At 37.3% G+C, this 23,350-nt stretch overlaps 1 protein-coding gene across 2 annotated transcripts in view; it reads right to left on the bottom strand.

Moving 5' to 3' along the window:
* The window catches only part of LOC148837292 (EGF-like repeat and discoidin I-like domain-containing protein 3), a 253,166-nt gene that overhangs the window by 198,433 nt on the left and 31,383 nt on the right, over positions 1 to 23,350 (bottom strand). The window contains exon 2 of one of the 2 annotated variants that reach the window (XM_088910557.1): positions 10,531 to 10,659. In XM_088910557.1, the coding sequence (XP_088766683.1) occupies positions 10,531 to 10,659 (129 nt within the window). The remainder of the gene's footprint in view (positions 1 to 10,530; positions 10,660 to 23,350) is intronic. The other variant, XM_088910556.1, reaches the window with a different exon arrangement.

The following is a 23,350-nucleotide window of genomic DNA, read 5'->3' as shown; positions in this document are numbered from 1 at the left end:
GACAAAGTGAAATGTGAAAGAAAGTACTTTTTATTTCCCTTAAGGAAATAAAATATTCTATTAGTACTGTATATACTTCACATAAGTGTTTGCAATGAAAAAGAGTTAAAAGTGCTTTCACTTTCATGTCTTTTTTTTTAATCCAGGACAGGAGCTGCAGTGTGGATTGATGGATAGTAGTGATCTGGACTCTTGACCAGGAAGCTCTGGATTTCATTCTCAGATGGCAGGCTGCTCTTCTACTCCTGAAGATGTACAGAAGTTCACTCAAACTGCTACAGTAAACGGCCTGCTGTATAAATCGATATGCTCCAGGTTGCTTTCATAAATGTGGGTTCATTCACAATTGATCTAATGGGTTAACAACTAATCAAATATATTAGTGATGATCTGTCACATCCTTACATTCTAACACCTATGATAATTATATTCTACATTTTGTAGATTTTATAAGGTTGAAATTTTATATTGCTCACATAATATTTTACTATGATGATACCCATTAGGATTTGAATGACTCAAGGGTTTGTATAAGTTATCTAATAATACTCACCATAATTTTATGTAGAAACAACTGGATCTTGTGGGTTTTAACAGATTACACTTTGTCACAAATATGAAACAAAACATTTTGTGATCTCTTTTTTCCACTCTTTTATTTTGAGCATTAACCTCTAAACTCACTAATTGCACAAAATCTCTTCACCATTCTTACAAAGTACAGCTTTCATGTTTATGGGGTCCTTTCTTAAGAGCGAACAGTCACTGTGAGTTACAAGAATGTAAATATTAATTAGCTTTGGATGTTTTGGCACTGGTTCACTGGTCCACTGTTACGTAATTCTCAAAGAGGAGTAAGTGATTAGAAAATAGATGGATAGAATAATTACTCTTAAAAAAAGACATTGGGACCATGAAATATTTTCTTTTTAAGATACATACTGTATGTACTGTATGCCTCTAACTGGTCAAAGTAAGCTATGACACACCGATGAGCCCTAATAAGCGTTAAACAACTGCCTGTGGCTAACTTTGACTTTATATATGTAAATTATAAGTAATTAGTATATCAAAAGTCTTTCTAGATGGCTCTGCCTTCAAGTACTGTGAAATGGTCAGAGCTAATTCATATTCATATTTCAATATTTCACATCTATTAAATTAAAAACATTCGCTGTCATCTTTCTCTTTACTCATAAATTAGATTGATATCATATGATATCATATGTTACTGATAATATGATAACAACAGCATGAGCATACAATGGTAATGAAGCACTGTATTAAGAGTTGTAAATAAAAACAGGAGGGAGATAGTTTGACAGACAACTTAATGTAGCAGTTCCAGAGACAAGGCAAACAACAAAGGTGAAAGTGGACATCATTGGTGACTACACATAGAAACGGCAAACTGGGATCAACTGCTGCCTGTTAGCACCTTCCTGATGGATTGGGGTATAGAATTTCAACCATATTATTGAAACCTGATCCCCAGCCCATATGATCCACAACAGATATTTCCGCCTGGGCTGATCAAAAGACCAATATGCAATGTCTGCATGGCATCGCTCCTGGTGTGGAAGAGGCAATGATCATTAGCAGATGTAAGACAGCTTTTAATAAAGACAGTCTTGGTGTCATAAATTTATAACCTATGTCTAAAGGTGGTGCAAGGATAGTGTCAGAGCAAAACAGGGCGCTATCCAGTAAAGGATTCGTACGTAAAGGCCATATCATAGGGGAACTACAATGCTATTTTTATATTTCAGGGTCAGAAAAGATTTTGACAAGTACTGTACATTTCAAACTACAGTGAAAGTAAAATGCACACAGCAATGTGTAACTTTCCAGGTATGCGCAGCGCCATATTTTGTGATTTTGAATGAGGCAACAAAACGTCCGGTGATGTGAAAAGGCCCAATTACACTGTTAACAAGCAGTCTTGATTAGCTCTTGGAAAACCCTTCTTAACTCTTAACGGACATCATTTAAAGTGGGATGAGACCTACTGACCAAAATGTCAAAACTAATTCAGTAGGAATGTCATCAATTTCAGGTGATTTACCCTCTGTAATGTTTTGTATGACTCTTTTCCTAAGCTCAGACAGGTACAGTATACAGTATACTGTACTGTACATGTCTAAGTTTATTTTCTCCAATCATTAATACCTTAGTAAACAACAACTCTTTTCATGAAACCATCACATGTAAGAGTTAAAGATAATATTATGATGGTACTATGATGGTAGGTTAATGGCATGATAGTATTTAGGTTTTGAGACTTTACACCCCCATAAAAATGAAAAAGCAGTGAGTTTCTTAATATACAATTTATCTACCTCAGGGGGATTGATATTTATTTCTGCATTCCTTCTGGGATTTTAATGAGGGATTAGAATTGGTAAACCAATGAATGAGAGCTGTGAGGAAGTACAGTTTATATTTCACAAAGAATGTGATACCAGGGATTGTGATTGCCAATAAATATTTAACTAGGGTTTTTTTTTAAACCCACCCATTAAATTAAATTTGCATAATCCCTGGTTTCATGTGCTTACTGTAATATATACATTTTGCTTTTTGTCTGCATGTAAATAAATCCATTCCTCTGCAGATTGAAATTGCTCTTAGTGAAGCATTAAGCACCTGTTGTGCACAGGTGCAAGAATTAGTTACTGCACTGCAATGGCAGATGTTCATTTTGAAATAGCTAAATCTGTCAATAAATTTAATTTAATTTATAAACAGATCAATTAATTCATTCTCTACTGTACATAGCACTGCAGTAATCCTCCTAAACATCAATTTGCCTATTCAGTGTCTACAATCTACAGGTGGAATGGAAATTATCAATAAAAAAGGTTTACCAGTTTTAATTGTATGCTGTATTGGTTAGAGCTGTTTTTGACACTACAAATATCTTCATGCATTACAGCAGATTCAGTCCATTTCAGCTGGAGTGGTGAAAAGAAGAATTACTGTAGCACTTAATGCCAGCAAGATCCAATCAGACTATAGATTTATTCCTTGTATGCTAATACATTTCAGAGAAGGGGACAGAGGAGTTTTATGAGCTATTTAAACGTGTTTTTGATTACAGTAGGCCCACTGTGACCCTTATAAAATCATCAAATGTGTATAATAAGTAGACCATTTTTCATCTAGTAGTTTACAGATAAATGCTGTCTGTCCCTCTTAATATCCTCCTTGACTTGTAAATATTTAACCACAGAAAAAAACAAACTTTATAATGAACAATATCTTCTTTTACAATACCTTTGGATGTGTGCAAATGGCACAGTTACTTGAACATAATAATATTTTACTAGCATAACACTTCCACAAAAGGCATAGTTGATTTCTAACAGTATCTTCTGATTTCAGATTGTAGAAGAATAAGTGATTTTAGACGAATCTTTATTTCTGACAACATAGAATCACAGAAATGTTATTTCTGGCATAAACAAGCTTTAGTTATCATAACTTTTACACAATCATAGGCTCTAATTGTGAGTATATAGTGAAGGAAGAGGTAAAGGCTCATCCATGCTGAAAGGTAAAGAAAAGAAACACAACACTGTGGCAGCTGTGAAACCTTCTTCAGGTGTGAAGGAGAGAAGGGAAATAGCAGATAAATAAGTCACAGAAGAGAAAAAGACAGAGCAGGTAAGAAGGAGCAGGGAGAAGTAAGGAAATGGGCATAGAGCAGGAGAGATTGAGATTCAGGAGGAACAGGAGGAGAGGAAAACCAAAATGAATAGAGAGGATTTAGAAGGAGTATTCACAGTATAAAGTGGTCTAACTTTGATCGCATGTTCTTTGGTTATTTGTAAGTTTATTTGTTTTGTGGTTATTTGTAAGATATACAGTATTTGCTTTCAGTTCTGAAGGGGTCATTGTAAACCTATCTTGATCTGAGCATCACACGGTTCAAGTCAAGGGCTTAGACTCACACTGGTTCATAGTCAGCTAAAGCCTGAAGTACTCATCATCGTCAGGAACCTCACAAATGACATGCACTGCTCTGCAGGCTGGGCAACATTTCTTCATATATGAAAGACCCCAACATATACTGTTTTAGTCAGTCTTGAGGTCATACAGTAGGTCTAAATTGTCTATTTTGTGATAAAGACATTGACAGTTTAGGTGTAGGTAATAATATATTTTTTTCCATGTGCTTTGGGGTTAAGGGCAACTCAGATCAGATTATTCAGAGTAACTACTTGGAAATATTGGATGTTTCTTTTACTGATCTTGTAATTATTGTACACTGTTAGTATATCAACTGTACAGTAAGCGTAGTATAATTAATTTCCATGTATCTCAAAATTATCACACCATACACATATAAATGATAAATCACATAACATCAACTGAGCACATTAAAAAAGTAATTTTATTATGTTATTCTATTTTCAAAATGTAAAACTTGTCTTGGTGAGGAGCTTAGTTTGTGATTAAAACCATTTTTTTTGAATAATTAGAAAAAACCTAGTAATCTCCTAAATTTTGATTTACTAACAACTAACTCATGACTTCACTGCAGTTTAATGTGCTCCTGAACCTCAGTACTGTTCCTCTTGAAAATCAATACTACTGTCGCCTGCTAGGTATTGTACTCTAATGAACTACCTGAATCTGCAAAGGAAGGATTGCTTTGTATTTCTACAAGGTGTTTCAAAATGCACACAGAAACAAAATGAATACAGAATTCCTGAGTGAGTACTGTTATTGAAGATAACTGCATCTACCCTTGCTCTTAGGCTCTGGTTGTCTCATTTAGCCCCACAGTCTCACAATGCAAACATGATGCAGACAGTTTAACAAATGTACAGTCTCAAATAGCAATTCCAAATTTCTAAGAGAAGAATGCCTGTTTTAAAGCGCTACATGAAAGGCTTAAGCCCACTCTCTGGAGGTGGATTAATTTAATGCAATCACACCAATAAATCCTTACCCTTCATAATTCTTTCAGAGCTATTATTATAACATGTAAATCCACTCTCCTTTCAGCTCTAATTCTTCAAGAACTGCATAAACTGTCCTTTGTTTTGTGTTATGCATTGTCCATTCTTTATTGAGACCAGTGAAGCTGTAGTATTATTAAGAGTCAAACTGTATCTGTTGAAACATTGATTACCATATTCAGGACTGTTTGGCCTAAGATCATTAGGTCCATGGGATGGAACCTAGTGGTGTATACAGGTACCTAAGCTTCCTCCTATCTAAGCTTCTTCTTTTCTTCATTCCTTCATCAAGAAAACAATAATAGAGTACTGAACAACAGTGCAATGATGCTGTAACATCATGCATGCTCACTCACATTTGTTCATGATGTAATTAATGATGGCAGCTGAATGAACCGATTTTTGCATAAGCAGAAGACGAAAATCCATACTTGCAACATGCAACATGTACTGTATCATGATGATGACCCAAAACATATGGTCAATGCAGTCATGGCATATATGTTCACGGACAAGCCCCCAGCCCTTCGCCGAGGATGGCGTATTAAGCAAATTAAGCGGGGGAGAGTGTAACATATATGGCCAACATTACATGCTGTGCAAGCCGGCTTGCCAGCGTGGTGATGTCACCGCCCTTCCCTGTGAATAGCAAGGACCTCCCTTTAGCTCAGCTGGCTGGGTCCCTGATGAGTGATGCTGGAGACCTGGGTTCAAGCCCCCAGCAGTGGGGGGCTGACCTGAGGTGGAAGCAGCAAAGGCACATACCCACATGAACCTGAAAGTGCTACATTATTATTGTTGTTATGTCTGCTGTCTTTTTCTTCAGAATTTCCACTTAAGAAAACTTTCAGTCTTCACCAATTCTCCACAACAGCCAAGGAAAAGGAAATGTTGAGTTAATATAACATTACATAGCAGCATCTGTTTAGTCCAGAAATTTCTCTAGTTGTTGCTGCATTCACCAATTTAACCTAAAAAAGAAATCACCAATTATATTTTATTTCTACGGAGCCCGGGAGGGGCCATCAGTAGGAAAAAAAAAAGTTACATAGAGGGAACGATTTACAATTCGTGCCCACGAGATAATGAATTCATTGCCTCCTTTTCTTTAATTTGTGCGTACAAAATAATTAAATCGTTCCCTCATTTTCTTTAATTCGTTCACACAAAATTACTTTTTCCTTCTTTTTCTTTGTGTCACAGTAGTGCACATACTGTAGAAAGTTTCTAAAATGCCAGCATCATCCCTGGCTCCAAGCAAACACTATCGAACGCTAGTTAACACGTTACCGCGTCTTGATATATATATATATAATAGCCTAAAAACACGTGACAACGTGTTAACTACCGTTTGATAAAATTAAGATACTTTCAGGATCTAAGGATGTAAATGTTTTCCTACTGATGGTCCCTCCCCGGCTCCATATTTTTCCTAAACAGAAACAAAAAAGTGTTTGGCAGATCTGTCAAAAAGCCACAAAACATTACGTTTAAAACTTGTTCCCCTCACATTTGGCTTTGATTAGAATAGCCTGATTATTTGTTACTATTTGTCTGATACAGAGCTATTATGCAAAGCTCACTTGCAAAATATAACTTTACAATCTTTAAGATTTTATTTTTACGCTTGGTTTGTAAAGCAATGTTATTTGTATGAAAGGTGCTCTATAAATAAAGTTTATAATTATTATTTAATCCATAGTAATGGAAAAATACAATGGAAACAATTGAATATTGAATCAAAATTCCAAAAGGAATTCAGAAGTGTGTTTTTGCAATGCCACTTGAATTATACTCTGCAGCATCAGGCAGAAAATTAGACACATGACACATTCACAGAGAAAAAAGTTACAGTACAACTGCCAAAAATGTTCTAAAAACACAAGAAAGATAACAAACAAAAGGAGGCCATTTGCCCATTCCAGTCCATTTAGTACCTAGCTGGTAACTGATGTTATTTCTTTATCGTATTCAACAACATGGCTCTGTAGCTTGTTCTGGGCTCCCACAGCCCTTTGTAATAAAGTGCCTAATGCCTAAGTTATAAAGGCACTTCTACATACTGTAGTTTCCACTTGTACCCTCTAGTTTGTATACTTTGCTGGAAACATATTGTTTCTAAATCCTCAGCTGTTAATAAATTTAAATTGGCAATCCACATTTTAAATATTGTGTTTTGCCTTCTGTTTTAAAGTTAAACTGTTGTAGGAATGCAAGAAGTCACAGCACAGTCCAGAGAAGGATTGAGATGAGTTTAATTGTAGTGAAAATAGCCATTTCTGGAGAACACCGAAGGAGACGAAGGTGTACTTCCCACAGTGTTTTGAATCGCAAAACTGTTACAGAGGGTTTTTTAGTCTGAGACCAACCATGTTATGGTCATGAATGGGAATTTAAGAGCGACCATTCCCCATAAGGCCACAAGCCATATCCCCCTGCAGCTCTGAACTAGCTACCCACTGAAGCTAAGCAGGTGTGAGCCTAGATGGGAGACTTCTGGGAAGCTATGGTTGCTGCTGAAAGTGGTGTAATAATAATAAACAATATAAGTATAAGGAATTATTAACTGGACACAGACTATGTTTCACAAGATTAATGACTAGCAGTCTCTTAATGTCACTGTTATTCCCTAAATAAAAATGATTTTTTTCACTAATTTGGTTTTAAAGTTTTAGGTTTTAATTTATATACAGGTATCATTATGTTTTTACAACATCCCTCTGTTCCAATAAACAAATAATTGAAAACAATTGACTATATGTGTGTTAACTGGAATGCCAATTTACATAAAACATTTAAAACAAAACTAATTCTTTATTCCTAATGTTACCAAAACAAAACAGCAAACATTTTGAATATGTAAATTAGCTTGTAAAATATTTTGTGATGCCTTATGTCTTTTACTTGGGATTTACTTCTTTAGAAAATCTAGTCAGGCAGTCTAGTCATTTTGTTTTGAAGTAAAAGTAAAGATGAGGTTTAAATTAAGTCCTTTCTGCTTGAAGATTAGACTTCTAAGCAATAGGAGTTTATGGCAGGAAGGGGGTTAACTGATAAGGATTCCAGATGCGAGCTAGGAGAGATAGGGAACCCCCTGGGGACTTAATCCCTGACCATTTGGCCAAAAAGCTGTAAACTGGCCAAATACATGACCTCCCCCCTTTACCATAATAACAGTGACGTCAGAAGCGGAAAGGAAAGGATATATAAACCTAAAGTTTGTACCAGCACTTTGAACAATATTTCGGTTTTGTTGTTTCTTGCGGGAAACAAGACTTTATTGTTCCTTGCATGCAATAAACTCATCTGTTTAACTTCATCTCGGGATCTGTTTAACTTCATCTCGGGATCCAGAACCTTATTCTTTCTGTTACAACAGTTTATAACCACAATCAAGCACCTACAAAAAATTGCCATTAAACTTTTCATAAATAGTTACCAGTAAATCTCAACAAATATTTGCCAGTAGATTTCAAGAAAGGGCATCTGATTATATTTATTCAATTAATGTGCAACGTGATTACATACAGTACTCTTGATAGGAAAAGGGGCAGAAGATGTAAGACACTGATGAGCAGACATTGAATTAATGAAAACACACGATTGAAAAAAGCACTATAATGACACTGACAATGATAAGCAGCCAATCACTGAGAAATATTGTTTCACAGGAGAAACCAAAAATATGACACTAATTAGATGTTGTGTCGTATCGAGAAAATGTAAAATAAATTCCATTAGCATGATATATATTATATGAATAAATTAATAATAAATCTGACTTTAACAATGAAGACATATTTACTATGATAAAGATTAAACATTGTATATTGGAGAAATGTAATTGTAGTGCATCAAAAAACTGTTCTATCGTAGTGAATGGATGTAATGAATGTATAACATTGTAACCTACCGTAAAGTATGTTTGAAAAAAAAAAGAAAAAAGCAGATAAAGCCAAAGATATTGTGATTTCAAATGGCTCAAAACTGTGTATTTTGAATTAACCAGTCACCTTATTTAATTGGAACAAGGCACATACTCTGAGAAGTAACTACCTAACTTGTGACTCATCATGAGGCTGGATGCTGGTGTTGGAGATGGTTACAAGTAAAAGGAACCAAAACACACTGTATTTTTTTATTAATTATGTCTGAATTCTAACTAAAAAATAAAATAGAAGTTATCTAAGTTTCAGCAAGATTGTGTGTGAAATGTCAGAATTTTTTCAGTGGTGTCAGGAAGCTCACATAACGCAATGCTGATGTAACTGTCTAAACATTTCAGAGAGAAAATCATTTAAAACCACAAGTTTCGTATAGCTGAAGCAAGTCCTCAGATGCAGTTGAGACCACCCATAATACTTTTAAGCAAACATCATAGTTTATGAGGTAATGTCTGGATATAATCTTAAATGCATTTACAGTAGATGTTGAAATGTCTAGAGTCACAGACAAATGAAAGGGTCATGCTGTATCAACTTTCATAGTCCTAATACAATTAATTTCTAAAGTATTTCAGGACAAATTATATACAATTACGGTCCTTCAGAATCCTTTGCTCCTTAAATTAAAGTGAGAAAGAATACTTAAATTAAATTTAGTATGTTTATTGCTTTGATATATTTTACTGCACATTCTTTTTGTTTTGATATATTTTTTAAAAATCCTGAAAACCTCTAATTTAAAACCCAGAGTGTGCAGATCTAAGCAGAACAGCTCTGTCTTTCACAATACTACTGAATCATACAAATGAGTTGGGCTGTTCTTCCATTGTTCAGCAAAGTATATAGTGGGTTCTCTTTACTCAGGACAAATGATCATCTGGTTATCACTGCAACATTATGTAATATTAAAAGTTGTTTTCAACCCTAAATGTATTTGATTAAATATTCCACCTTAAGATCTAAATGGTGCTGACAGCATCAACATTACTTTTCTGATAAAATTTACACAACTAGCTGTCACATTTGCACATTTCTGTGGCTCTTCAAGGTTTTCTGCCTTTCAAAAACTAAGGAGGCACCAGGGGTTGGGTCGTTGAACCAAAATAGGCATTTTTAATTAATTTAGAACAGTGCGTTTATAGGAAAACTAATTCAAAAAGGGGACTTTTTAGAAATTTTGAGTTGATAAGAATGAATAATTTCAGGTTATGGGCAGCCTGCAGTGCACTGCATGACTAAAGACAGTAGGACAGCAAGAAGCTGTATGTGTTGTAAAGGCAGCCACTGCACACAAAAGACAGCAGGCCTCAAAAAGGCCTCTTTGGAAATTAACAATGAGCATGCCCACAGGGTTTCCACCTTACAACAGGAGAACGATTACTATCACAGTGACACTGACACTGGGCACTTACTGTACACTGCAAAAGACTGACACCAACACAGGACAAGGCAACAAGAATTAAGACAGCAACTGCACAAGGAATGCCACTAACTGAGGCTCTCGACAGCAGGCCACAGAATGCCGGCATGAAGGTCCGCAATCCGTGACAGCTCAGGGCCTCATAAGAAACAAACATGCAGGATAAAAGGTGTGGCCGTAGTCTGTGCTTTTCACTTACCAACCTCCACAACACTAGAACACTTGGGACCTGTGAAGCCAGCGGGACACTCACATGAAAACAGCTCGTCAGCCAACCCCGTAAAGCAGGCACCCCCGTTCTCACATGGGTTTGGCTCACACACTTCCCCTGTGGAGGCGAGAGAGGAAAAAAAAACAGGAAGGTTAAAGAGTAGCCATCACAGGAACACCCAGTTCCTTGGCGTGAGAAAGTAATGCCTGTATTCCCCAATTACTTGAGCTCATGCTTGTTTTCTCTTTTTTTTTCCCAAATGTATCTACAGTATGTCATTCAGACATGCGATTTTAACATTGCAAAACTGACCTGGAGTGCATCACATCAGTCCAGCAAAATGAGGCCTGGCTTTCACTTTTGACTTCAAAGCGAGCTCTACACCTTCAAAAACGGACTCTGCGTTTCCACAATACTGAGAGCCAGGAAATGTTTCATTGACTAGGATTTTAGAATCAAATCAGAATCAAATGGAGGGGATTTTGAAGCTTCAGTAATGCTTTAGATGGGTGAGGCACCAGGTATGCTTAATTAAATCATTTTCAAGATGCAATATTCTAAAAAAAGCTTAGCATTCTGTAAACACTATGTATGTTTATGCAGCAAACTGTATGAATATTGAAACTAAGCAATTGCAAATTCATTTTCTTTAAGGATACAAGATGTACTTTTAGAAATAATGCCCAGATGCTCCAAGACTTGATGAGTTTAAACATCCGAGATAAGGCCATCTGGTAAATTCATCCATCCATTGTTTGACCATTTCATCAAATGCAATGTCAATGCATGTCAATGCCTATCCCAGAAAGCAACGGGTGCAAGGCAGGGTAAACCTTGAACCAGATGCCAGTCCATCACAGGACACACAAAGAGACAAACATGCACAAACTCACAACAGGGCCCATTTTCCCAGGAGCCAATGAAGCTACCAATTTATCTTTGCATTGTGGGAGGAAACCAGAGCACTTAGAGGAAACCCACGCAAACATAGGAAGAACACCACCAGAACTGAACCAGGCCCCAGCACTCAAGTCAAAATGCTAACCACTGCTCCACTATGCTACCACAATCTGGCACATGAATTTATTAAAACATGCAAACATGCATATTTGGCCATGTTCCAATTTATAGGCCGACTCCTAGTTTCAACTTCCAGAGGAAACAAGATATGAGATTTGTGAGAAGCTATTTTTATTTGTTTTGATTTATGTTAGGATAGTTTTTTGTTTAGATGATGAGAGAACAATCTTAAAATCATGTGTACTACCAGGCTTATGGAAGCACATTTTGAAGGAGTTCAGCAGGGTCGGTCAACCAAGACCTTTGTTAAACACACAGTCAACTCAGACCAGTTTCATTACAGAGGATTTTTGTAACTAATCAGTCTAATACAGGTAAACGAGGATTATTTAAAAAATGTTCTATGGAAGTTGATCAGAAGTCACTTTAAAGGGAATGTTAAGATAATGTAGACTTCTGTCATTTATAAACACATACTGTATGAAATAGTAAAGTTATTTTATTCTGTCAAAATGCCATTATATTCTTTAGATTCTGTACTCCACTAATTGTAGTGGACAAAAGGATTAGCTTCTGGTGGCCAAGACAAGAAGACATTGCTGATGAAAGATTCTTTGTTAGAAGCAAACATAAAAGACAGCACAAGTTCAGTGCAACACATTCAAAACAAACAACAGGAAAAGGGAGAGTGAGACAAAGGGGAGACATAAATAAAAACTCTGCCAAAGCCCTTACATTGGAATACCATAAAAGGTAGTGATGACAAGGGAACAAGCTTAACATTTAGCTCTAAATAAATCCAAAGCTGTTCAGAGAAAAGAGTCCTTAGATTCCGTCTGTCTATTTTGAAGTTGTAAGAAGCTCTCATTGCTGTTAAATTCTGGAACATTGAAAGCTGTCCTTTACCCTTTCCCTTAGCAACTTTTAATATGCCTTTGAAACACAGCGCAGCAGGGAGTCAACAAGAAAAATAAGATGTTTTCACATTGACAACTTCTGTTCAGATTAACACAAAATCCAGGACTGAAATACTCATAATGGGTGTTCTTCACACAATACAAGCACAGTATGTACTGTTTGGTCCAATTGGCTTTTTTTATATTCTCTGACAAATATGTTGTGTTATAAATCCTGTGTGCTGATTTTTTTTAATCATCTTGTTTTCATGCTGAACACGAAACTGTCAAACATGTTATGCGTTGAATACCAAAAATGAAATAAAAGAAAAACTGAACTCAAAAACAGCCTTTTCATTGTGTGACAATGTCATTGCATTGCACTGTCCCTCGAAGTCAATCCAAAGGGTCAAAACCAACTGCACTTATGACAGGTCTCCAAACCCTTTAGAATCAGAACCACTACAGCTATCATCTAGGGAGTGGTCTGGTCTAAGTGACCTCGGTGGTTCCCCTTTCATCTTCAGCTTCAAAGTACGTCCAATACATAAAATAACCATTGCAAGTTCGACTGCAGATTCACAATGTTTTTTTCCTCTAGCAAGATACCACAATTCTGAATGTTATTTCTGAAGGCTGTGAAAGGTGTTTGTTTCTAGTTTGTTTTAGTTTGTTTAACCACTTCCACCACAGAGTGATTATTCAGTTGTCCCACAGTACTACCACACTCAAGCTATAAGCATCACCTTCTGAATGGTTTCTGCATCAAATCAAGCATGAATCACAAAGCCCCACTACATCCTTCCTCTAATTTGTCATAGTTGTATTAACAGTATGACAAGGCTGCTTATTTTATTGAGGCAGGGCTCAGTGGCAGTCATCAGGATGGTAAAAGATGATATGGTTTAATTAAGTTTAATTAAGTGAGAACTTTCTGGATGAGTGCAAGCTGCTTGTGAACACAGAAGAAAACGGACACTTCAAAAACAATATTCAGCCCATATGTTATTTCAGTCACCTCTCCTGTTTAAAACTGCAAAAATCTTAGCAATGATAGAGTACAGATCAGGGGGTCTGCCTTTTATCTGTCATTACTTGCTAAGAGCTCAGCACATCCCTCTTATGCACACTTTTAGTATGTCTGCTTTCCTTCAATCTTAACAGGCACACTAGCTTTCACTCAGCAATTTGAAGATTTTTTGCTTCTATGACTGAAAAATCAGTCCCTCTTTTGATAAAAATTAGCTGCCCTGTCACACTGTTAATGCCATTCTGACAAATCACAGAAAGGATGTAGCTGGGCTTTGTGATTCATGTTTGGTTTGATGCAGACAACCTTTCAGAAGCTGATGTTTACAGCCTTAGCATGAAAGTACTGTGAAAAATTGAATAATTATAGGTAAAGTAATTATTCCATAAACCTTACCTGTAGGCAGGTAAACCTAAACCTAGCACAGAATAATATTGTGCTATCAGAGATTTGAACACAGTTGGTCTGAATGGGGTTAGTCAGAGCCTCCTGAAACCTGCACAGAGAGCATCCTGAGCTCTATGATCCTACTGTAGTTTGCTCCTCTGTCGTGTCACTAGCGGTGGTTCACAACTGGCGAAGTGCCACCAAGAAGAGGGTGGGATTAGTTACCCCACTGCACGCTTGACTGCCAGAGACACAGAGCCCCCCGAAGCCTCTGGTGGATGCTGAACCCCCCGGAACAGGGCTGTGTAGCCTGTGGTGGTGTAAACGTGTGACTCGAAGGAGGACAAGCCGGAGGACACTTTCTCACTTTCTCATTTCCCCCTTGTGCAGTCGTGAGATCCTTGGCCACAATTCACATTGTGTAAAAACACCCAGCTTACTATTCCAAATTGGAGGGATGCAACAGAAATAAATGGAGATTCTAAATAGGAGATAAACATGGGCTAAAACTGTTTCGAACAACTACAGTGTTCCTTCTTCCAACAAACCCTTACATTTGAATATCTGGTGCCAGATCTCTGCATCTCTAAAGGTCAATAAGGCATGATATTGCAAGACATCTAAGGGGAAGGAAAGTGCTGCAGGAATAAGTAATGGTTGAAGGAAATTTTAGCTTTAACTCTATAGTCCATAAAAGCATTGCACCTTGCACCTTGCAGTGAACACTTAAAAAAAACACTGACATTGATCAGGAGACATTACACTGCAGTAGCGACTGTACAATATATGGGTGTTAACTGTGGCACCATGACCAAATCCATAATGGGTTAATAAGATGATTCATGTCTGAAGTTCTCCCTCCCTAAAATTATTAGCTATTTCAGGACATTTTCCTGCTCAAACTGATGGGAGGTTAACAGGCACAGAATGGCTGCAACATTCCATTCCAAAGATGGCAACCAAAAAATTGTTTGTTCAGCTGGTTCTTTATGTTGCAACACTTTTGCATTCCTCAGATGCAATTGCATGCATAATTTATGAACGATATTTTTATTTTAATTAGAGTTAAAACAGTGTAAAATATTACATACTTATACCTCAGATAATGGATTATTTTAAAGCATGCATAATACATGCACTTCAAAATCAATGTATCACTGATCTCTTTATGATTCCTTTCACAGTAAATATAGCAACTCTGAGTATGCCTTAACTAGTTTCAATGCATAGAAGCATCGAAGCTGTTGTTCATTTTATTTCTGAGTCATTGATTTTGTTGTTTGTGCTATACTGTTATTTCCAAGTTCACATGGATATCTGAATAACAGGATATGATTCAAAACACAACCTTGAAAACTTAAGTAAATCACTAATGCCTCGTTCACAGACAATGAATACTTCATGAAATGTACCCTTTTTAAAGCGATTGTTACACACATTAATATTTAAGTGATCTAAAAAGTCAAATAAAAAGAAGAATTTCAATACACTTTATTTGATTTAGGCTCCTAATATTGACAAGTATGCATTATTTACTATATATATTAATATTGTACATCCCTAATTCTGGTATGTACTGTATGCCTTTTTTTAAAAGACATCTCTTAGATGTACATAATGAAACACAAATAATGTACTGGGACATCACAGAGAGGGAGGAGAAAGGCTTTTGTATCAAAGGACCAGCTTCTAGTGTACTTTCATTTCTGAAAATAATGTATATGTAGCAATGAGAATATCAACTTAGCTTGTAATGTAACACATATTTACAAAATATGTTTTTATGTTAAATATCAGATCTTTAGATTACACAGATAACGCATTTCCACCTTGATATTTTCAGCTGCTGGGAAAAAATCAAGCCATCTTATAACATTTCTGCAAATCATCATTGCTACACCATCAGTGTACCATCAGTGTACCAATCTTCCCAAGTACTAGATTGATAGGGAACAGTCTTTCCTAAAGGAATCTAGTCAAGGTCACACATTCAGACACACCTATCTTTTGATAATAGCATATACAGTAAATAACAATGAGATTAGACAAATGACTTAGAACCCCAATTATGTGATATCCATTTGGATATTTTGTAGAGGGTTTAACACTAGCAAAATTCTTGGGATTAACAAACTTTGTTTAAAGAGGACAATAATGTTTTCAGCTTCATTTGAAAGTATACCAAATGTGCTTTTTAACATGATTATATTTATGGAATTTAGGAAACACTAGATTGCTTATAATGTGCTACATTAAAAGAACTAAGATTTCCATGGATTTTATTAAATGGAAAACTAATGTGTAGGCTGACATATAGGAACAGACAAAATCAGCTAGATAATTTTAGAAAATGTAGAAAATCTAGATGGAATTCAGAAGTGTACACTTCAATATCCAATTTTTATTTCAGGAATTAGCACACAAAATGTGCTAATTTTGAGAGCACACAGGAATTAACTACACAAGAGAACACAGATTGATAATCTGATACAATATACAGTATGTCTACCTGAGAAACACTTTTTTTAATTAAAAAAAGTTCATGTGCATTGCTGGTATGCACAATAAATAAATAAAATAATTCACAGTCCTGTGCACACATAAACATCAAAAACACTTAAATGCTTCCAACATCCAAAAGAAAAACACTGAAAAGAACTGTTTCTTGTGTTGAATTTATTTCAACTCATACCCAGACTTACAGTTCAGTATCTGTCCAGCAGAAGTGGATACGGCTTCCTGTATTACCGCTGGAGAAGACGGTCACTCAGTGCTAGATCTCTCAGTTTCACAAGTCCACTCTGAGATACTGTAGGGGAGCTGAAGGCCCTCAGGCCCCAGGCACTATACTCTTTTGGTTATTCTTGGGTTCTCTGTGGTTTTGAAGGCAGGGACTATCACCAGGACAGGGATAGGATTAGGAAGAGGGGGAGATGTGTGACTTATAGTTTACCACCTGTGAGTCATGGAAGAAAATGGGTTTAATGGTCTGCTGCATGATGTTTTGTGCTTGATTCTTCGGTAAAATTATATTCTAAAAATCCACAAAAAGAAACTGTGAAAACTTAACATCGTAAATTCAACTATTCAAAACCGAGTATAATAATAAAATGTCACGTATTTGAGTGTCAGTACATCAGATTTGGGCATTCATCTTTTTGTAATGCAATGCAGTACTTCTTTTCTTCCAACTACTATTTTATACTAGTCAGACTCAAAAAGCTATAACCTTCTGTCCTTTGCTAAATTATTGCTGCTGAAGTTTTCTTTGTTAATGACCACTTTCTCTTGCCTTTGTCATTGCTGATACACCAGATGCTGATGTCTTGGAAAAACCTGCCAATGAATCTTTTGTGCTATGGCTTCCCACAACTTTAGTGCTTCAGGCATCACAAGGTCAACTTATTTTTTTTAGTCTATTCAATTCACAGTCAAGTCTTAATGAAGTGAAAATGTGCCAGGAAAAAAGGTGCTTATTATTATAATAAACTATCATAGTGTACACAGAAGACTGAAAATTGGTGGACTGCAGTGCGATTAAAAGACAAGTACTCTCTTAAAAGATTTGCTCCCAGAGAAATCTGGACTTCGTGTTTGGTGATAAAGGAATCGTTGGCAGTAAGAAAAAAAAGCATGTAAGGTAATACAAAAAACTTCAGATTTTCTTAAACAAGATCATAGAACAAAACGGAAGGTTAAAAATGATAGGCCATGCAGGACATCCAGCCTAATTGGTAGTGAGTACAGCAGTTCACTGGTCCAAGGATCTCATCCAGCTTGTTCTTGTTAGCTTGTTATTTGTCCTCAGGTGAATTCTGCATCTTTTATTGATCTGTCCAATGCAGATTCAGATAAAAAATGAATGCAAAACCATAGTGTGCTACATTTTCAGTTTGGCAATACAAATACACGAACAACTTGTTTTTATAATTATAGATACAACCAGGTAGGAATATGTTAGCTATAATAATGGTTAGATTATTAATAATTACTTTTTATGTTGAAAGTATAAAATAATAAAACTACATTTTGGGAAACAATTGGGTTTAGAACATCATTAATTATTACTTATTATTAGTAATAATCACTAATTATCACTTTAAAGTCAGAGATTACTTTCGTAACATTTATTATACATTTACTTTATTATACAGTTGTGCATAATAACTCAGGAAAAATACATTTCTGATTTCATTGAGAAGAGCCTAAGTGCATGGCTTGAGAAGTGCACACACTGCTCATATTCCTGTTGGGGGGACAAGTCTGGATGGACTGCATATGCTCAATTTATCAATTTATCAATTCACAATTTATCACTCAGTTTAATCACAAACTGGCATAACATTCTCAATTCTTCACATGCCTCTTCAGCACTGCTCTCTGTATACCTGACTTTGCTTGCTCTCATTTCCCTCATTTTACCCTGGTTACTCCTGCAAACCTTGCTGAAGTGATATCACATACTGTATGACACGTGCTTTCTGTTTGCTGGGACCCAGTCCATTTAACTCCCGTTTCTCTCCCTTATGCCCCTTGATGCTAAACATAATACTGTAAATAATTCCCTAAGCTCTCGTATCAGGTTTTACAGATTTTGATGGTCTTACAAAGTTTGTCCGCTTCATAACATCTGGGATTTAGTGACCACTAAGAGTTCTTTTATCTCCAATCTGACTAACTACATGTATGTTTTGATTCTTTATGTTGACAAGGCTATTTTTTATCTGTAGTTTTCTGTATCTCACTTTACTCCTTTACAGTCTAGAAACCTTAGCAATTCTCCTGCATGTGTACTGCATTGGTATTACCTACAGTATGAAGCTACAGTTGGAGACTGTATCCTTTTTGCTTTATTTCACTCTTGTTTCTCTGTCCTTTAATACTTAACATAATAAAGGATATCCCCTTGCCCAGACATGGTACTAGCAATTTTAGTAACTGCTGGAGATAAGCCAGTGCAAAAGAAAATATCCTGTCCTTTAACATTCTGAACACTTTCTTGTCCATATCTGCATTGTTGTTTTCATTCAAAGATTTTAAAACGGGGGTCAGCATTCTACGTCACACATGTGCCATTGTTGGCATGCAAACGGATTTTTAATGACACATGCAACCCAAGTCTAATAAGTCACAAAGAAATTAAGTTACAAAGCTATAAAAATTATGCTTTACTGTTCTATGATTCTCTACAGCATTCTACCCAGTGAACAAACTTTGGTGTAGAAAAAACAAATACATATATGTTATTTACTGCATTATTTTTAGCGAGGCTATCCTATTGTTTTTTACAGGAAAGCTAACAATCTGTGCCACTGATATGATTTACAGTAGATTACATTTAGTGTGTACTGTATATATTTCTTCTTGGTCACAGCATTTATACAGTATATTTTTCCTTGGTCAAATACTCATATGGCTTGGTTCAAATGACTACTAGAAGATGACACTCAAATATATGTGCACACTAAAGCTCATGTTGAGGTAGCAATATGTATTTTCTTGTCACTTTATTTAATATGAAAGCGAAAATGACAATTCTCGTTCAATTATGATTACATTGTTTGGTCCCTCTCAACAATTCTGCAGAATTCTACAAAAGATTGTAAACTTGAGTTACAGTCCAAAATGAAAAAGTTGGGGGTGCTCTTTGATTCTGGATTGACATCATGTGTAGAATACTGTAGACATTGAATTATGTGAGTTCTTCCATGTGAGTAATACTGTCGGGCTGCATCCTGTACTTTCTATGCCTGTAGCAGGAAAAAATGATCCACACGTTTGTCTTTTAATACAGTACTTTTAATACTTATTACTTTAAAAACAGTAAGTCACAAACAAGTGCTCATATCACTCCTGACCTGATGTCCTTGCACTGGCTTCCAGCCATTTTCTTTCTGATTTTAAAAATAATTCTGCTTACAGTACATTCAAGGCTTGGCATGGTGACCCTCCCTCAAATTGATTTGGTTTATTATCTTTTCCCACTGCTTGTCTAAACTCCCAGAGTGATAGGGCTTTTTGTTGATTTCCCGTCCCAAGACAAATCAGGGACTCGCCCACATTCAGTGCTTCTAAATCTAATGTGAATATTTACTTTCCAGCAAGGCATTTTTGTGTTTGTTATTTCTTCTGTATCTGCCTTGTTTTCTTAGCTGTACATATTTTTTATTGGATAAGGTGTTTTTTACATCATAAAGACTTTTTATTACACTTTTTTATTTCTAATGATTTGTGAATGAAAAGTAGAGGAATCACCATGTTTGATGTTGTAAATTCACACACTGCAATTGTAAAGACTAATGAATCCTGCAGTTACTGTACCTGGTTATTTTTTATGGTAGGCTTATCATGTGTTGCCAGCAGCCATATCACCCTGCAACTCACAACTGGCAGCCCACTGAAGCTAAGCAGGTGTGAGCCTGGTCAGTACCTGGATGGGAGATCTCCTGGGAAAAACTAAGGTTGCTGCTGGAAGAGGTGTTAGTGGGGCCAGCAGGGGGCACTCACCCTGCGGTCCAGGTGGGTCCTAATGCCCCAGTATAGTGATGAGGACACTATACTGTAAATAAGCGCCGTCCTTCGGATGAGATGTAAAACCGAGGTCCTGACTCTCTGTGGTCATTAAAAATCCCAGGGTGTTTCTGGAAAAGAGTAGGGGTGTAACCCCATCATCCTGGCCAAATTTCCCATGCCTCCTAATAATCCCCCTCTATGAATTGGCTACATTACTTTGTTCTCCTCCCCCCTCCACTCCGACAGCAGGTGGAGCGACGCGCCAGTTGGAGTATTTCTCGGTTGCAGTTAATGGCAACGTCAGCTCAAAGATTTGGTTCAAACCACCAAATGGAGACTGGTGTGCCGACAAGCGGACCCTGCTGATGCGGGATTAACGCTAGGAAAAAGAGAGGCTTGTCATGTGTGGTCTTGTTAACGACTGCATTCTGCCTGTTAATTAACACCTGAACAGAATGGCACTACAAAAAAGTCACTTTAGCATGCCAAGTCATTATTGCTATGTAGCCCTAAGAAATTAGTAAACGGTAGTTAAGAGGAGTGCACAAGCCTAAACTGCCTAAAAATTAAAATTATGGTGATCACTGCTTTTGGGGCAATTTTGATGGGATGGGATGTTTTTTTCACTTGTGGTGTAATGCAGGGAGTGTTTGGTGTGGGGGGCGGAGCACCGGATTAAGGGAGATGTGCTGCCATGGAAACCACAACTGACATGAATAAATGAATGAACAGCAGGTGTGGGAGTGGTTTAAAAACAGCATGAATACATCCTCCAAAGGGGAAAGAGCTGGCAGGGTCGTAGTCTTGTTGTGGCTGCATTGGTGAGAGTATGGGGGAGACTAGTTCTCCCGAATGTGGAGGCTCTGCTATGAGAGAGCCGGGCTGAAGCACAACAGTAGCGGGTGAGAGATGCTGATGTTAGGAGAGCACGCTGCCGTGTATGAGTGAACAAAGACTTGATTAGCCGCTGCAGTAACCCCGTGAAGGGGTGGAGAAGAACGACGATCCTGGAGGGGATTGAGAGGAATAGCCTCCAAGGAAAAGAGTGAGAATGTCAGTGTGGGAGGAGACTGAAAGAAACAGAGTTTAAGATTATCAGTTTTAAAGGGACCGCATCCTACTAGGTTTGAGAGCAGAGCTGTTGGTGTGCTCTGTATGAGTGAGTTGTGACTTGATTAGTGAGAGTGGGTTGTGTGGTCGAGGGACCCTCCTCCTGGCAATACATGGTATTGGGGAAGCAAGTGGGGGTCTATCTAGCTACATTCCTCTGAGAGTTACTGCAGTGGTGGCTGGGCACAGTGAGGTGCACTGGCAGCTGTGTGGATGTGTGGTAGTGCAGTGGTGTCTGGGCACAGAGTGAGGTGTGCTGGCAGCTGTGAGGTCACAACCTAGGGGTGTAAGTGAGATGCCTGAGAGAATGTGTGTGTTAGAGATGGACAGTGTAATGGGTCTCGGCATGGTGTATAGTGCAGAAGAGACTCGGTGATGTAGAAAAATGTGTGTTTGTATCCCCCAACCTGGTGATGTTGGGGCTGGAGGTGGACCTGGGAGTCCGGGGTGCTGGTTGTGTGTGAGACAGTGGCCTAATGGAGTAGGAGCGGGAGGCTCCGTGTTGGTGTCTGGGAGCAGGAGGTCCCTAGTAGTGAAGACAACAGGACGAAACTTTGAGCTTGGGACTCTGCAAGCAAAGGGCCCAGAAGTAATTGAATGTGGAGTCATGTGCCCTGTTACCCTGATGAGGGGGCCAGTGTAAATGCCATTATTGGAGGAGAGTGTGTAAAGAAGAAAAGGAACCTCAAAGAGGCTAAAAAGGGGAATGTCAGGGGTGAATGGGAGCCTAACCATGCCCAAGATGGTGGCCACAACCCCCGTGGAACCATGTACTCTATAGTCAGTCCAATTTTGTACTAATATACTGCTAGTGTGTCACTGGGGATTAAATGTGTTTTCAGGATAGCGTTAATTGGGGGAGACGGAAAAGGTAGTATCGCTATCTGTTTCCACTCTTCATTCTGAAGTACCTCTATTAGTTACTGCTGTGTATCAATGGTTGTGTCAATTTTGTCAGACCTCCATTTCATTTACTTACTTAAACCATGGCATATTGTTCTGCAAATACAAGAAAAGAGCTGCTGGAAAGTCAACTCTATAAATTAGGAGGGGTGTTGTATTAGTGGTTCCATAAAAGGATTAAACCCATCCCTGGTAAAAGGTGTTTTTTTTTATACAAGGTGCAACTTTAGAAAGATGAACTTCTTTTAAAGTTATGCCCTTAGTAATTAAAGTTGTGTACAGTTATAGTGTTTTCCATGTAAAATTACAACTGAAAATGCATTTCATAGTATATAACCAGTTTGGCCATGCTTAACACATTCTCAATAGTCCAAAAGGTTAATTGCTACAGTCCCCTAAAAAGGAACATTTAATGTTTAGCTAAGAAATGCACACTAACAAGAATCAATTCCAACCCTAAGCATTAATCACACAAGTCCCTGCCATCTACAAAGAAAACTCATTCACTTTATTATGATTAATTTCTAGTCTCAAATATACAGTAAGGACATTAAAGTAGAAGTAACATCTTGCAGAGAAATTATGTCCTACCTCTGCCCAGTTGAAAGAAAATGTAGAATAAATCCCTCATTAGAAATTGTGATTTGCAATTTTCATTTGTAAAGGTTCTAATAGTTTACAATGGGCAGCCTCAAATCTTTTTTTTTTTTTAAAAAGGTAATTTTTCATTTTTACACAAACGATCATCAGTTATTGTCAGTTCACAACTATAAGCCCTGTAGCCGTAGGTGGGGGAGAATGAGGAAGCCTATCCTGCAATCTGCCATCCTCTGATTTGCTGCTTTTGCATCACTGCCTCCAGTCTGAGGTTCAGCGCCAATGGGCACACCCCAGACAGACAGCAGTGTCTGCAACCCTGCAGGTGGCTTGAAGTCCCTGGGGGCCACTG

Source organism: Atractosteus spatula, chromosome 3, assembly GCF_055471065.1.
Source record: "Atractosteus spatula isolate fAtrSpa1 chromosome 3, fAtrSpa1.hap1, whole genome shotgun sequence".
Classification (NCBI taxonomy): domain Eukaryota; kingdom Metazoa; phylum Chordata; class Actinopteri; order Semionotiformes; family Lepisosteidae; genus Atractosteus; species Atractosteus spatula.
The sequence above is the reverse complement of the archived record's forward strand: the minus strand, read 5'-3'. Positions and strand labels throughout refer to the sequence as shown.